This window comes from Sceloporus occidentalis, unplaced genomic scaffold, assembly GCF_023333645.1.
Source record: "Sceloporus occidentalis isolate IW3139 unplaced genomic scaffold, rSceOcc1.0.p SCAF_2, whole genome shotgun sequence".
In the NCBI taxonomy this organism is placed as follows: domain Eukaryota; kingdom Metazoa; phylum Chordata; class Lepidosauria; order Squamata; family Phrynosomatidae; genus Sceloporus; species Sceloporus occidentalis.
This window is the reverse complement of record NW_028316982.1, coordinates 173,585,803-173,600,732: the sequence shown is the minus strand read 5'-3', so window position 1 is coordinate 173,600,732 and position 14,930 is coordinate 173,585,803. Positions and strand designations below refer to the sequence as shown.

At 37.9% G+C, this 14,930-nt stretch overlaps 1 protein-coding gene across 2 annotated transcripts in view; it reads left to right on the top strand.

Annotated features, from left to right (window-relative positions):
* The window catches only part of LOC149319346 (sodium/hydrogen exchanger 7), a 63,707-nt gene extending 48,802 nt beyond the window's left edge, over positions 1-14,905 (top strand). Inside the window, exons 13-17 of one of the 2 annotated variants that reach the window (XM_089511521.1) lie at positions 974-1,033; positions 5,344-5,407; positions 8,259-8,341; positions 10,270-10,375; positions 13,140-14,905. In XM_089511521.1, the coding sequence (XP_089367647.1) occupies positions 974-1,033; positions 5,344-5,407; positions 8,259-8,341; positions 10,270-10,375; positions 13,140-13,382 (556 nt within the window). In that variant the 3' untranslated portion in view covers positions 13,383-14,905. The remainder of the gene's footprint in view (positions 1-973; positions 1,034-5,343; positions 5,408-8,258; positions 8,342-10,269; positions 10,376-13,139) is intronic. The other variant, XM_089511522.1, reaches the window with a different exon arrangement.
* The last annotated feature ends 25 nt before the right edge of the window (positions 14,906-14,930 follow it).

The following is a 14,930-nucleotide window of genomic DNA, read 5'->3' as shown; positions in this document are numbered from 1 at the left end:
GGTATATAAATAAAACAAATTATTATTATTATTATTATTATTATTATATATTTGTCATTGAGACATAGTGCTGAGCTGTAAGGGGAAAGTTAAAGTTGGGCAGCCAGAATTAGGGGTGCTGAAGTAAATAAGCAGGCTGCATAAACAAAAGGAGTTTTTGAGGAACAGGCAGTGGGCAAACAAAGGAAGGGGATATAAAGCATATTTAAGAGAGGATGGACAGAGGAAGCAGAAAGGTTCAGATAAGGAGATTACTGCCAGAAGAAAAATGCAGCCTACAAAAGGAGATTTCACAGTATTTTACAGAAATGAGAAAGCTCAGGGGGAAACAGTAGAAAATGTGTTTCTGACAATGGAGAAACGTTAAAAAGAGTCAAACAGAGTGTAGGAAGTAGAGAACTAGGCTACAACTGCAGTCTTAGGCTTCTGACTCATTATGCCTTTGTTTCTGACTCATAATATCTTTGTTACTTTCAGATAGTTCAACACTTTTTTAAAGCTTGGGTTTTTTTATTTTAAAAAAAAGATGTTATTTTTGCATAACTTTAGTCCCTAGGGTCATGGTCATTTAAAATCTCTCATACATTTTCTCCCACTTCCTCATGTTATCTACATTTCATCTGAAGTGTGATGGGTGCAATGAGAGGTTGCATCACAGTTCAACAATGCTCCTCATGGAAATGTGCCTGGTGTCAACTAGATTCTCAGTTCATTCTTAATTTCTGATGATATTGCATTTTATGGTCTTCTTATCTGCTTTTTTCCCCCAGAGTTTGACGTTTGGTTGTTAATATCTTTTTCTTTTTTTTTTAACTGATTGCATTAGCTTTATATATTGGTTGCCCTTATTTATTTATTTTTAACATTTGTGTTCTGTTTTTTTTTTTATATTTGTATGAAACAGACCTGAGTATTTTTAAGGGAGGCATAAAAATCTATAAATAAATAAACTCCATTCTTATGCCTGTATTAGAGTTGGCGAACATGTTCCATCGGTGGAGGAGATGAATGAAAGCCGCTGGCTGTACTTCAGGTGACAGAATAATTCAGTTGGTAATAAGCTTTACCTGACGCTTGGCTTTCTTCATCTTTCTGACCTCAAGTGTGTTCACTCTCTATTTGCTGCTGCATGTCTTTCTCTTAATGCTGCAGACTATTTTACAGCATTCATGATTCTTCCTGCAGATTTTGAAAAGATGCTATTCTCCCTGATGTTTTACCTAGGAACTGAATGAACTGAGGGGGGGACTACAACAACCATATGTGCTCTTGGGAAATCTTGCAAATCGAGTTTGTTATTTTGTGCTAAAGCACACTTTCACCCAAGTAGCATTTCCTCCTGTGATATTTGACCTTTTTTGGACTGTCACTATAAAGTTCCATGCATTTCATTCTTTATTATGGTATTGAGAATATTTTTGAAAAACAAATTAGTACCGAGTTAATTTGGTAGTGAAAGTGAACATTCAGCAGAATGTATGTAAAAAATGAACATATGGTGCAATCCTCTGCAGTTCTACTCAGGTATAAGTCCCGTTGTGTTCATTGGGACATATTCCTTTGCATTTGTGTATGGGTTTACAACTAGTTAATTGTTAACTGCCTAGTATTTGCCATATGGTACATCCAAGCAATAACTTATTTTATTTTGTGGTAAGAAGCTGAGGGTAGATTTGATATGAGTAGTATACTGAGCTGCAGCTGTTATTTTGACTCAAAGCAGTGATAAAGTGTCTGGATAGGATTTGAGTATGCAAACAACATTTATATGGGACAATCAGTGTATTTGTGGAATGAGTGTTGCAGTAGATTGTTCTTGTTCCCTTTAATATATGATACCAATGTCAAACAACCCAAAAACTATATCCAAGAGATAATTCTTAGGATAAATGCATTAGGACAACATTATTAAAAGAAAACTGAAGATCTAGTTAGGTTATTTGTTATGTTTCTGTCCCACACTCTTACATAACCTAAATACAGCATCCTTATTATGCATAAAAAGTTAGGGAAATGGTGTGAAGATGAGACTGGAAGAGAATATTGCCACAGTTTTCTTTTTCACCAGATTGCATTCTTGATACTTAATAGAAAAATACTAGGTAAAGTTTTTTTTAAAAAAACGCAAACAGGTAGATACTAGTTAATAAAGTTGACATGTAGCTGCTTGAACAACTTGACAGTTTTCAGCAGTCATATCAAGTCAGTAACAGGATGTAGTGACTGTGCAAAGATACCTTGCTTTGTGTGGTACCTGTGGGAGCAGTACTGTGTATGGAGACATGTGAGGGGAATTTGGGGGCTGTGGAATGCCTTGGAGGGCTGACTCGTGTTAATCCTGGTCTGATTTTGGCCTCACATCATAACCTATCTCTTACCAAAACCTTTGGGGCTCAATGATCCTAAATTGACTAAGTTGGGAATTTCTGTTTTAGTCTCCCCAATTTTTTTTCTTTTTAAAAAAACCTTATTGAATTATTTTAAACATTGTTCTGGATATGTCTTGAATTGTGTGTGTACTGAAATCTTTGGGTATGGGACAGAATACTAATAGTCTAATAAATAAAAAAATATTTTAAATCATTCTGTAAAATCACATTTAAAACAAATTTAAAATTGTGGAAGGAACTCCACAATTGGGATAGTGTGAAAGAGAAAGCAGTGTCTGTTAATGCACTGGTCTAGGCTTTTAATAATAATAATAATAATAATAATAATAATAAATAATTTGTTGTATTTATGTACCGCTATTCCAAAGATCATAGCGGTGAACAGCAAGTAAGCTAATTAGCAAGTAAGCTAATTTGCCCCCAACAGTCTGGGTACTCATTTTAGCGACCTCCTCGGAAGGATGCAAGCCTGAGTCGAGCTTGGGCCCTTTTGCTGGTCTTGAACTCGCAACCTTGTGGTTTCGAGTGAATGGCTGCAGTACAGGCATTTAACCACTGCGCCACCAGGGTTAAATGCCTGTACTGGAGTGACGGGTTTCACAACATATTTGTTGGAGAGCTCAAATTCCAGATAAGCTTCTATGGGAGGATATCCTGGCCCCAGGATTTCATTAGACACATTTAAGTACAAAATTATTAAAATTTCTGTGAGCCTAGTATAACAGTTATGGGGACTTTAATCCTTTTTCTCCCCTATGATTGAATCCACATTGAGGATCTGTGCCATTCATTTCACTGAAGCTGTTACTTTCAGTGGTATATTTTTTGGAGACCCAAATTGTGTGGCTACTAAGAGCTTAGCTCCAATTACCCTTCAATGCTAGGCCCCAGATTCTATCCAGTTTTTTTTTCCTGGCAATTTCATGTAAAAATCTTGCACCTAAAGGCAGAAGTACATAGTGTCACATCTCTAGTTTGCTCCTCAGTGATCTGGTTGCATGGAAGTAGCATGATGGAAAGATATTGAAAACTAAGTCAAGAACAGTCTTTTAGGCAACAAAAATTATGGGAGATGGAAGTAGAATAAATTTGTTGAAGAGAGCTCTGTAAAATAAAGATTCTTTGTTTTGGACTGTAACTGATACAGGAAGAAAAAGAAAGAGGTGCAACAGCAAGTACTTTGTTTGATATAATGGGTTGGAAACACTAAGATAAACTCTACTGTAAGGGGTCTTGCCACCTTCAGCATCCTTTCCCTGAATGCCTTATGGCAGCAGTGTAAAACCTGTACGCTTCTTGATGCCTTAGATGTGGGCCCCATGAGTGTCATGACTCCATCACTACTGCTACTATGTGCCCACTAATTTCTCATTGATTCATATTGATTACTTTTTTCTTACAGAATGCTAGTAGCAAGGGAAGCGCAGTCTATATAGAATAGTACAAGGAAGGCTCCTCATTCCCTCTTACAGATCTCTCTTTCAGTGAAGAAAGTGTGATCTGCCTGAAGGCATCTGGGGAATAGATATTTTTCACTTCCCTGGAGATGGCGTATATAGGTGGCTCTTCCCACACTTAAGATCTTGGGTATATGCATATGTTTGACACCGTCTCATGTTGGAGGCTGTAAACATATGCATACAGCCAAGATCCTAGGTTCATCATGCAGCTTTTAGGAGCAAAAAGGTTCTGCACCCCTTCTCAATGGGATCTCCAAGGCAGAGTAACCAGCACTCTGGTAAACTTTCAGACTGGCCCACTATTCAGTTCTCTCAACCCTGGCATGCAAGTAACGTCTCTTTTGCAGTCCTGCTGCTTGAGGACCTTCAAATGGAGATGCTAGGAATGGTATCTGTCCCATTTACCTCAAGTTTGGGGGGGGGGGGGAATCCAATTCCTCCTTTAACACAAAACTGAAGTTTGGTGTTGGTTTAACATACCCAATCAAGAATTTTGCTGTATTGGGTTTATCAGCTGGGTTCAGCTTTATTGCTGACAGATTTTGCTGCTTTGAGTGGCTTTCCTTTTTCAAGCTTTGAAGTGTGTATTACCTTGAAAAGCAGCTTGCTCATGGTCTGTCCTGCAGTCTCCACTGAACTGATCTGCTACTAGCTTTCTGTGCAACTATACCATAACAACTGTGCTGCTGTTCTGTAGTTCCTTTCACCTAAAATATCTTAACTACCAAAATTGTTATTAGCCAATATCAAGGTGATCCATTGAAACAGAGCATTCCTATGGATCTGTCATCATTTCAGAATGTATTTTAAACCATGAAGTAAAGGGAAGCCATACCAATGTCTCACTATCTCCTTGGCCAAAGAGCTGATGGCATAAACTCATTTCTGACTTACAGCAACTCTAAGGCAAACCTATGATGGGGCTTTCTTAGCAATATTTGTTCAGAGGGGCTTTGCCTTTCTCTTTTCTTTTTAAGGCTGAAATAGTGTGACTTGCCCAAGGTCACTCTTTGGGTTTCCATGTTCAGGCATAGATTCAAACCCTGGTTTTCAGAGTTATAGCCCAGTACTCAAAACACTACACCACACTGGCTCTCAACCATAATGTTACACAAATAAAACTTACAATGCAGTTATGCTGTGGTATTAAAAAATAGCAATCAGTGTTTTATTTCTGCCCCCAACTATCTGCACATTTATCACATGATTTTTTTTTCCCTTAAGATTTTAAGGTATTGAAATAGGTGTTTAACCTGAAATAGCCTTGGAATGGGAGCATGGTGTGACTTAATCAGACAATTATGTGATATTGAAAGGCATAAAAACTGGCATACCAGACACTTCTTAACATTTCTTGAACCATAAACAAATGCCCATGGTTTTTTCCTGCTGTGTTCAGCCACCTTTTACAATGGCACTAAGCCCAGTCTAAAGGGCATTTGAAGTTCAGCTAAATTCACAGCATGCTGTTTTGTTCTTTGATGTTTGTATAGAGTTGGAGTTGACCCAGATCAAGATCCACCACCCACTAATGACAGCTTCCAAGTCTTACAAGGAGTAAGTAGTTAACTTTCTTAAGTCAATGACTCTCAGATGCTGTTTATGTGGATTTATTGTATAGTTGTGCAAAAATGTTCTGAGTGCAAATCTAATGAGAAATAATTGCATACAAGAATCCAAAAGCCACAGGGTCACTTAAATATGAAAAGCAGAGCTGATGTCATGGGATACTATTTCTGTAGCTCTTAGAACCAAATTCTTCTTGACTGCTGAAAAATTTGAGTGAGTGCATGTAGAAGATAAAATGATTCAAACTTAAAATGTCATGTGAAGGCATCAGTGTTACCTTTGCTATTGTCTTCAGGGCAAAGATTTTGGATAACATGGGGGAAAAACAGATACAGAAAAAGCCAGCATAATAAGGGGCTGATACTTTGCCTTGTGTGTACATTGTCTATATCTTTCTTTCTTTAAAACAATAACATGATAGTTTTTTGTGGGTTTTTCAGACTATGTGGCCATGTTCTAGAAGAGTTTATTTTTTACTTTTTACCAGCATCTGTGGCTGGCATCATTCTTAATTGAGAAGTTTTGTAAATTTGCAACCCAGTTTTTTCAGAGGCCATTTTGAGGGATGGGAAAGAGATTTTGCACATTGCTATGTATACTGTCATCTTTGTCCTCAACTAGTCTTCTACTATGTACTTGTCCATCCCTTCACATCCTATACATGCCTGATATATTATCATTACAAGTGCCTCTCTAAGAACCTTCCCACCACTGTTTCTATTTTTGTTAAACTGACATGGTTCCATTCTATAGAAACCTGGGAACTATAATTTGTTTTGGCATCAGAGCTCTCTGACAGAGAAGGCTAAATGTCTCACAAAACTACAATCCCCAGAATTCCATAGCATTCATCCATGACAGTTAAAGTAGTATCAAACTGGATTATTTCTGCAGTATGGGTGTAGCCCAAGGCAACATGCTTGTTAAAAGAAAAAACAAGACTTTCCATAAATGGAGCTGCCTTTTCTTTCTGTGTGGTAGAAGTACTTGCACAAAGCAAAAGAGTCTATTTTATTTTCCCAAGAGACATTTAACAAATGGGAAAACAACCTAATCTGTATCCAGATTCTTCTTTCACTCTGACTTGGTTCAGCAGGCTTTCAGCTAAAGAAAAAAGCAGCACCTAAAATCAGAACTAAAATCAAATAACAGCTGGAAGACAGGTGGCCTAACACTTTGTGGTTCTGCTATTGCAGTAAAAGGATTATGTTTACATGTTAGCACTACTGAAGCTTAGTCTGGTCTGGCATTTCTTATGTCCTTCATTAGCTTCAACAAGACAAGCATACAGACCTAACTTACTTTACAAATTTAGAGAAAGAAGTAATATTTTTTCCTAACAACTTTAAAGCGGTGTTAACATCATCAGCGTGTATGTGTTGCCTACTCCTGTTTCTCATATGAAATTAGAGGTTTACAGCTCATATTAAATGGAAGCATCCGACACTTTAAAAAATAGACAAATTCAGAGATATTAAAGTTTTTTCAATAGCAAAATACTATCAAACCAGCTTATCTGTTTGGAAAACGGTGTGAGTTACTGTCAAAACATGATGAGGTATATAGTAGAAAGGTGGGATACAAATAAAAGTTTTATTTATTATTATTATTATTATTATTATTATTATTATTATTATTATATACATTTAATCTCCTTTAGGCTGATTGTGGACAATCCCTTTGGCAAAGTGGAGAACCAAATTCAGTTTTAAATAGGCTCTTAGGGGCCCATATTTCAATGATGTTTGCAGATAAATGCAAAAACTTAGAACCAAAAAGCACGGCCCTCAGCAGAAGGCAGGAGGACCAGGAGAAAGCCAAATTTATTCCTCCATGAGGTGTTCTTTACTATTCCTTCCATAACTGGGTTCATTAAATAAGTCTTTTATTACATTTTGTTAAAAAGAAGCATGACCCCTATTGAGTGTGTAACCCAGTAGCTGGACAGAAAATCCAGGGCTCCTTAAGTTAACTGGAGAGTTGGTGTCAACCATTTCAACTTCCAATGGTTTCCAGGGTAGAAGAAAAGAAATGAAAAAAATAATCAGCTGTGAGAAATTGGAAAATCCTGGGTGGAGCCTATGTTCCCTCCATGCTGCAAATGTTTTAGGACCCAGAGAAATTTTATAATATGACCATATTAATTGTATTTTGTTATGTATTTCTGATTCACTTTATAGCTGAAGATAGAAACTAAATGTAAGGTGATTCCTCCCAGTTCCCATGTGTCAAAGTAAAGAGAGCTTGTGTTGAAACATGGCATTACCTCCTCCTCATATAACCTCTGAGGAATCCTTCCTTTTGCTTGCAGTTACCTAACTGAATCATCTAAGCTTCTTCCAACTATTCACAGAACCTCTCTGCTCAATTCCATCTCAGGAAAGAAATTCAATCATATATATTGCAGTTCTATAATCATTTTAGACAATCAGAACTGCATATTTGATTTCCCCTTTCTTTCTTAGTGAAAAAAAAACTCTAGAGAGATGTCTGAATTGCATAGGAGGCAGAATTCTAGCTTGATACCTATGTCACAGATTGTTGTAACATACGTGCAAATGCTTCCTCCACTTGCATTGATTGACATATATGATATTTGATAGAAGAACAGATGTTTATCCTTTGTAAAGGCCATTGTTGTGATATCTTGCTGCCAAAGAGATTGAGGACTATAATCTGAAATGTCTTCAGTTTGAATTTGCTATTACCAAATGGTTGCATAATTCAGTAGTACTATGCAAAGCCCAAGACCCTGCTTCACCAGAAGATAATTGTTCACCTCTTTCTTGTTTGTTTGTTTGTGTGTGTGTGTCCCCCCCCCCCCCCCGGTACATCTCAGGATGGTCCAGATGCTGAAAGAAGGAACCGCACAAAGAAGGAAAGTGTCTGGATCTTCAGACTGTGGTATAGCTTTGACCACAAGTATCCTTTCCAAGATGATACAGTTTTGTGCAAGAGCTAATTGCCAAAGAGGAGTTGCCAACTCTTTCACTGTTTTTGTTTTGTTTTTTGGATAAAAGTGTGCAAGCAAAACATTCTGCAAAAGCAATAACCAGATGAAATCAGTATTTATAGTCTTAGCTCACAACTGGCCAATCTAGTGTCAGTATGCTAAAATGGCCATTTAACTACCCTGGCTCAGTAATAGTGAACCTTGAGAATTGTAGTTTCCCAGCAGAGAGGGTCCTGACCTCCTGTAACCTGGGTTATGCACCTCCCATTCGCAAATAGGAGGAGCTAAACCCAGATTACAGGATGCCAGGACCCTTCTCTGCAGGAAATGAACGTGTCACGGTAAGTACCCAACGTTCCTTTTCCCAGCAGAGAAGGGTCCTGGCATCCTGTAATCTGGGTTTAGCTCCTCCTATTTGCGAATGGGAGGTGCATAACCCAGGTTACAGGATGCCAGGACCCTCATCTGCTGGAAACTAACGTGTCACGGTAAGTACCCAACGTTTGTTTTGTTGTGGCACCAGAGCTCTCTCTGACAGAGAAGGCTGAATGCCTCACAGAACTACAGTTCCCAGGATTCCTTAACTGCCAGGGCAGTTAAAGTGGCCTCAAAACTAGATTATTTCTGCAATGTGTTTTGGACCTGACTACACAACCCACACTCGCTGATCCTAGCCAGACTTTTTTGTTTTTGCTATGCAAATTAAATTTATGTTGTTGTTGCAATCCTATATGTAAACATTTCCAACTTTGAGAAATCCTAAGAAAATTCTACTGGAAAATTGCCCAAACTCAGCATTAAGAAAAGAGATTGATTTCTTTTGACATCGTATGACTTTCCAAATTCTACTTGAAATACTTTGGACTTCAGGGAAGATGATGACAAATAGTGTAGATGTTCTTAAATATGTTTTTAAAAATGGAAACATAATATCTGTCACATTGATTGGTCAAACAGGCAAGACTTAACATTATAGCAGACTATTGGCCCTGTAGCTTCTGAGATTTTTTTCATACCCTTTTTATTTGATATTAATATTTCTTTATTATAAAATTCAAAACTTATTGGTTAGGTTCTCTCATTTGGACTTGCTGCCTCAGAAAATGATGTTTGACTACTCTCTTCCTGTTGTGTATAACTTTCTTTCAGTGACTACTAAATATCCAATATTCTCAGATTTTTTGGCGACCTCTAGATATTTCACAAAATCAGCTTTAAAAGATCAAGTTTTGTCAAACTAAATTGCAACATCTGATTCATCTCTTGTAGTTCTCTGCCTAACTATGTAATGCTCTAAAAATGTTCAACTAGGCAACTCTATCCTGGATTATTGACTTTCTCATGTCTTAATTATTAATCTTTTAATGTTTAACTTGACTTAATTTTGATCTCACATGCCTGCTGTGACTTTATTATTAATTGTACTGTATATGTATTCTAAGATCTTGAGTGCAGGCTGTCAAGCCACACTAATTGGACCGTATCCACTTGTTAATAATTGTGTCACTGGGAGAGTATAGAAACAAAATAGTCCTTTGCAACTAACTGGTATAGGCATATGGATAGAAGGAGTCCCTTTTCATGCAAGATACTGGTAAAATATTTGTGTTGCAACAGCTGAGATACGTAATCCACTATTTCTGTTGCTCTCCCCCCCCCTTACCCTCCCCATTTTCTTTAAGTATCCTCGCTGTCCCTTCTCAGATAGATCTTGTTGACATTTAGAATGCTGAAAATGGAGATGTGGAGAAAATATTGCAGGGCTGATTTCCAGCTTTTTTCTGTATGGAGGTGCAGATTGGTTTAAAGCCCCTAAAAATACTGCACAAGAATTTTGTGGAGGTTTAAAGCAATTACATTTCACTGCTCAATTTTTTCCCTTAATGGTATGGTAAAGCTACCTCAAACCTATTCTCACACACAATGGTCCTCCACTAACTACAACTCTCCCCAGTTGGTGTGGATTGATAGCACGTTGCTTGACTACTCCCCAGGTTTATGAGGTAAGTGTACTTTTGTTGCCTATGAAACTCTTACATTAACACTGAGATTTTCCTTGGCATGAAGAATGTGTGTAAGAATGAAGAATGGTTAATATCCCAGTTACATTGCAGTTGTAACTGTATTGTGCAAATAACATCTTCTGAAGTTTAAGTAGGAAGCATATTTCAAGACTGAGTGCAGTTGTGAATAGGAACAGCTATTCCCTCTTCCTAAACTACAGATTCATCAGTGGTCCATATTAAGAGTCATAGGATTGTGAGTTCAATCCCAGGGGCTCCAAAGTCCACTCAACTTTGCATCCTTCTGTAGTACACTAAAATGAGTATCCAGCTTTTTGGGGCAATTAGCTTACACATTGTAAACCGCTTAGGGAGTGCTTAGTTCACTGATAAGCAGTATAGAAATGTACTTGCTATTGCTTTTTCTATCTTCAGGAGATACTTTTGAATATTGTATGTGATAGCACAGAATGAGACATTAGGAAATGGTTACAAAAAGCAGCCCTAAAGGATCCCTCTGATAACAAAGTCACAATTATGTTTTATATTTTCAAAGAAGTGACTTCATAGAAATGATGTTGGGAAAATGTTTAGGACATCCACAAATGCACCTGGAAAGTTGCTGCTGGCCAACATGAATTGCATCCTTTTGGCCACTTGCCCACTCCCAGCAGTACACAAGAGATCCTTCCCCACTTCACAAATTCTCTACATTTTACAGTGAACTTAGAGTACGAAGATTTGCTGAAGACAAGTTATTTCCTTCCCACAAGTGTTCTGGCATGTTCAGAAGCAATGGGAGGAGGGAAGGAGATAGGAAGGCAAATCTTTCACTTGTCAGAATTTGCAGGTATTTGAAATCAGAAGGAATCCCTACTGCTGCTTTAGGTAGTCTTGAAAGAATGGTGAATAAACTCCCTTTCTGCCTTGCTTTGAAATCTCTCCCAAGTAGTAAAATGGATTCTGCTTCCTTTCGGGTGTTTGATATCCCAGTTCAAAGTGAGAGGCTGACCTCTCCCAAGCTATCTGAGCATGTCAGGCAATTCAGGAGGGGGAGAGGGCCAAGACCAGTCAAAATGTGTGACCCTTTCTGCTGAGATTTGTGGTTTGAGCGTTGGATTACAACTCCTGGAGACCAGGCTTCAAATCCCAGCTGGACCATGGAAACCCACTGGGTGACCTTGGATTAATCATGTTCTCTCAGCCCCAGGAAACCCTGTGATAGGTATGCCTTATGGTCACCATAAGTCAGAAATGACTTGAAGGCACACAACAACATGTGCATATTAAAAAAATTGACAAAATAAATTGTGAAAGCGAAAAAAGCAAAATTTAACTTGGATTCTATCCCATGGATTATGAGAATACCTAATATGCATGAGTTTCTTATTACATCTGGAAACGATATGCATGAATTTAACATCTTGTTAAGTACAAGATTTTTAGCACTTGATTGTACTGCAGCTCTTTCTTATTTTGAGGAATTTCAGTATTAAAATAAATTATTGGTATCTTAAGTGCCAGTTCTCATATGACACTGCTAATTTAATAAGGATATATATGATAACAGATTAACCATGAGTAATATTCTTTGATTATTAACCCTTTCAAATGTAACACTGTTTATTCATGAAAGAAGGGATGACAGCAGGATAAGCTTCTTGGTGAGTGAGGTATCTTGCACAATATTGTTTTCCTTGTTCAATTACTTTTTTTACACAGAAATTTCCAGTACATGAAATCTCATCTCCTGGGCCTCTTTCACACCATACAGTTAGAGCACTATGATTTCACTTTAACTGTTGTAGTTATATCCAGTGAAATCCTGGAGTTTGTAATTTGGTGAGGCACCAGAGAAGCTCTCTGGCTGAGAGTTTTATGTACCCCTCCCTCAGCTACAAACCCCAGGATTCCATAGTATTTTACCATGGCAGTTAAAAGCACTGTAATTGTGTGGTTGAATGGAAGTTGCGAGAATGAAAAATGGAAACAGCTCCTGTACATTTAACAATTACGTAAAAGAGAGTATTTCAGCAAGTATTGCTTGTCATGCAAGAAGGTAACAAGCAACACCCTCATCAATACAATTAAAGGTTCAGGAGCACTCCAGTTTTTACTCTGGCAACTAGAAGTGTGAAAAGGCCCCTGGACATTAATATAACCAGACTTCTCTTAACTCACTCACTTGGCCCAAATAAAAGACATCTTAATACCTTGCAGGCACCAGATCCTGTCTGAATGTGCAAACTAAGTAGTCAGCCCTGGTTAGTACTTAGATGAGAGACCACCAATGAATAGAGATGTTGTAAGCTACATTACAGAGGAAGGAACTGCCAAAAACACCTCTGAATATTCCTTGCCAGAAGAAACACTACGATATTAATGGGGTCAGCATAGGTCAACAGGTGACTTGGAGCCTCATGCACATCTACACACAGAGGAATTAGTGCAGACAAACACAAATATACATACACAAACCTAGACCTGTTAACTTCTTTCTGAACATTGTTCCCTCCAACAGAGTGACTTTTTTTTCACGTAGACAGCTTTGCCCAGATTGGTTAAACCCTGCTGAAGTTAATGGATTTTAAGAGGTCTAGTTCTGTACCAGATTCCAACCATTATGCTGTATACTGTTGTCTGTATAACATTCTGTAGCATGTTTGGTTTTATCTTTTAAGTAATTTCACTTTGAGTACGAATAACTATTTCAGTAAATATTTGACATCTCTCTTGTTAAAAAAATACCTTGAACATTTTTCAGAACCAGGAGCAGCTTAGAGATGAAGATTCTGACTTTATCCTGAATGACAGTGACCTGACACTGACATATGGAGACACGACAATAACTGCTAATGGATCGTCTGGCTCACACACTGCTATTACCAGCCTTGATGGCAGGAAAACAAAAAGTAACTCAGAAGAGGCTTTGGAGCGTGATCTGGGAACAGAAGCACCTGAGGTGATGAGCAGAGGCACTCGGCTAGTATTTCCACTGGATGCATGATGACTTGCTTGATAAAAATGTAGCAATAGGCCCACTGCCCAAGTAGCCAAGACATTTGCTGGCCTTAGTGTCAGTGAAGGAGGTCGACAAGTTGATTTAACATCTCTTGTACAGGTGGTTTTATTAAGCCCTCATCCCAATCTCTTTTTCTTTTTTTAAAAAATGCTCAAGATGCTGGCAGTGTCCAAGCCAAACAAGCAAAAAATTGGTCAGGCTCTTGCTTAAAAAACAAATTACCTACTTGAAATTAAAAGCAGCATGTTATAATCATTTTGTTCTGCTGCTCCACTCAGCTGATGAGATGTATGGGGATATTAATGATAATTAATGGCTGGAATTATTAGCTGAAGTGGCTAAGGTAATTCAGAGCCAGCAAAAGCCTGGAAACATGGGAGAATTCTGCAGTTGATGTTAGACATCAGTGATAAAGGTGCAATGTTTGACATATACTTGAAAAATGCAGATGCAAAAGAGGACATTATATATAGTGGCCATATTATCAGAAACATTTTTTGGGGACTTGTTATTGAAAGCCCTCCACCATGCTCCATGTAATTCCAAGGCGATATAAAAAGAAATATATTAGCAAAGTTTTGTATTTATGTGTCTAAAAGGGGAAAGAAAGGACAACCTCTGGACAATTTATTCAGAATTTCTGTGTCTTAAAACTGTATCTCAAAGTCCATCTGTGTGCTGTCCAAAATTTACCTTTTCAGCCTCATGCCCCTAATAAATTTGAGTCTGATAGTTAAACTCTTAAAATTACCTAGAGGAAATAATTAGTCATCCTGTCACAGTTTTCGAATGACCTTCCTTTCCTCGCCTACAGTTGCGAAGACAGTATTGAGTGATTGCAATGCAGTTGCTGACTTATCAGTTGCACAAGAGGTATTGGTGGAATCTGCTTCAGGTTCCTGTAGTGTGTCTGGACTTAAACTGTTACCTTTAATTCCAGAGGACGAGTTTATGATAAATGTAATGCTTAATTGGATGCTTGTATCAGAACAACAAAAAAATGTTTTTCTTTCTGTTAGAAAGTCTGTGTGTACGTGTGTGTATGTGTGTTAGTGGAATATTGCACTATGATCCTGATGTTTAAAAATGGTGCGGTGCCTTTTCTGTAATAAAGGAGTACCATGCTATAATCTGAAAAGGGAAGATTTTTCCTAGGGCAGAGCTGGGAAATCTGTGGTCCTCCAGATACTGTTGGGACTCTTTTAAGTCCCAGCAATCTGTTCATTGGTGAGGGATGATGAGAGTAGTGGTTCCTCAACCTCTGGAGAGGCATGGCTTCCCCACTCATGGTCTAGGCATCAGGGATGCTTAGTTACAAACATGCCACATGCAGCCCTAATTGTGGATGACTGATTTTCCATGATGCAATCAGGTAGCTTTCTACTGCTTTTCTCATCAACTATTTGGGCTGCTGAAAGCAGGTTTATAAACAATGTAATGTTTTGTCTTTTAATGGGTCATTCTTTTTAAACTAACTGCCCTGTAATTTAAATATGACAGAGATGCTTAGAAAAAATAAAAACGTTCTTTCTC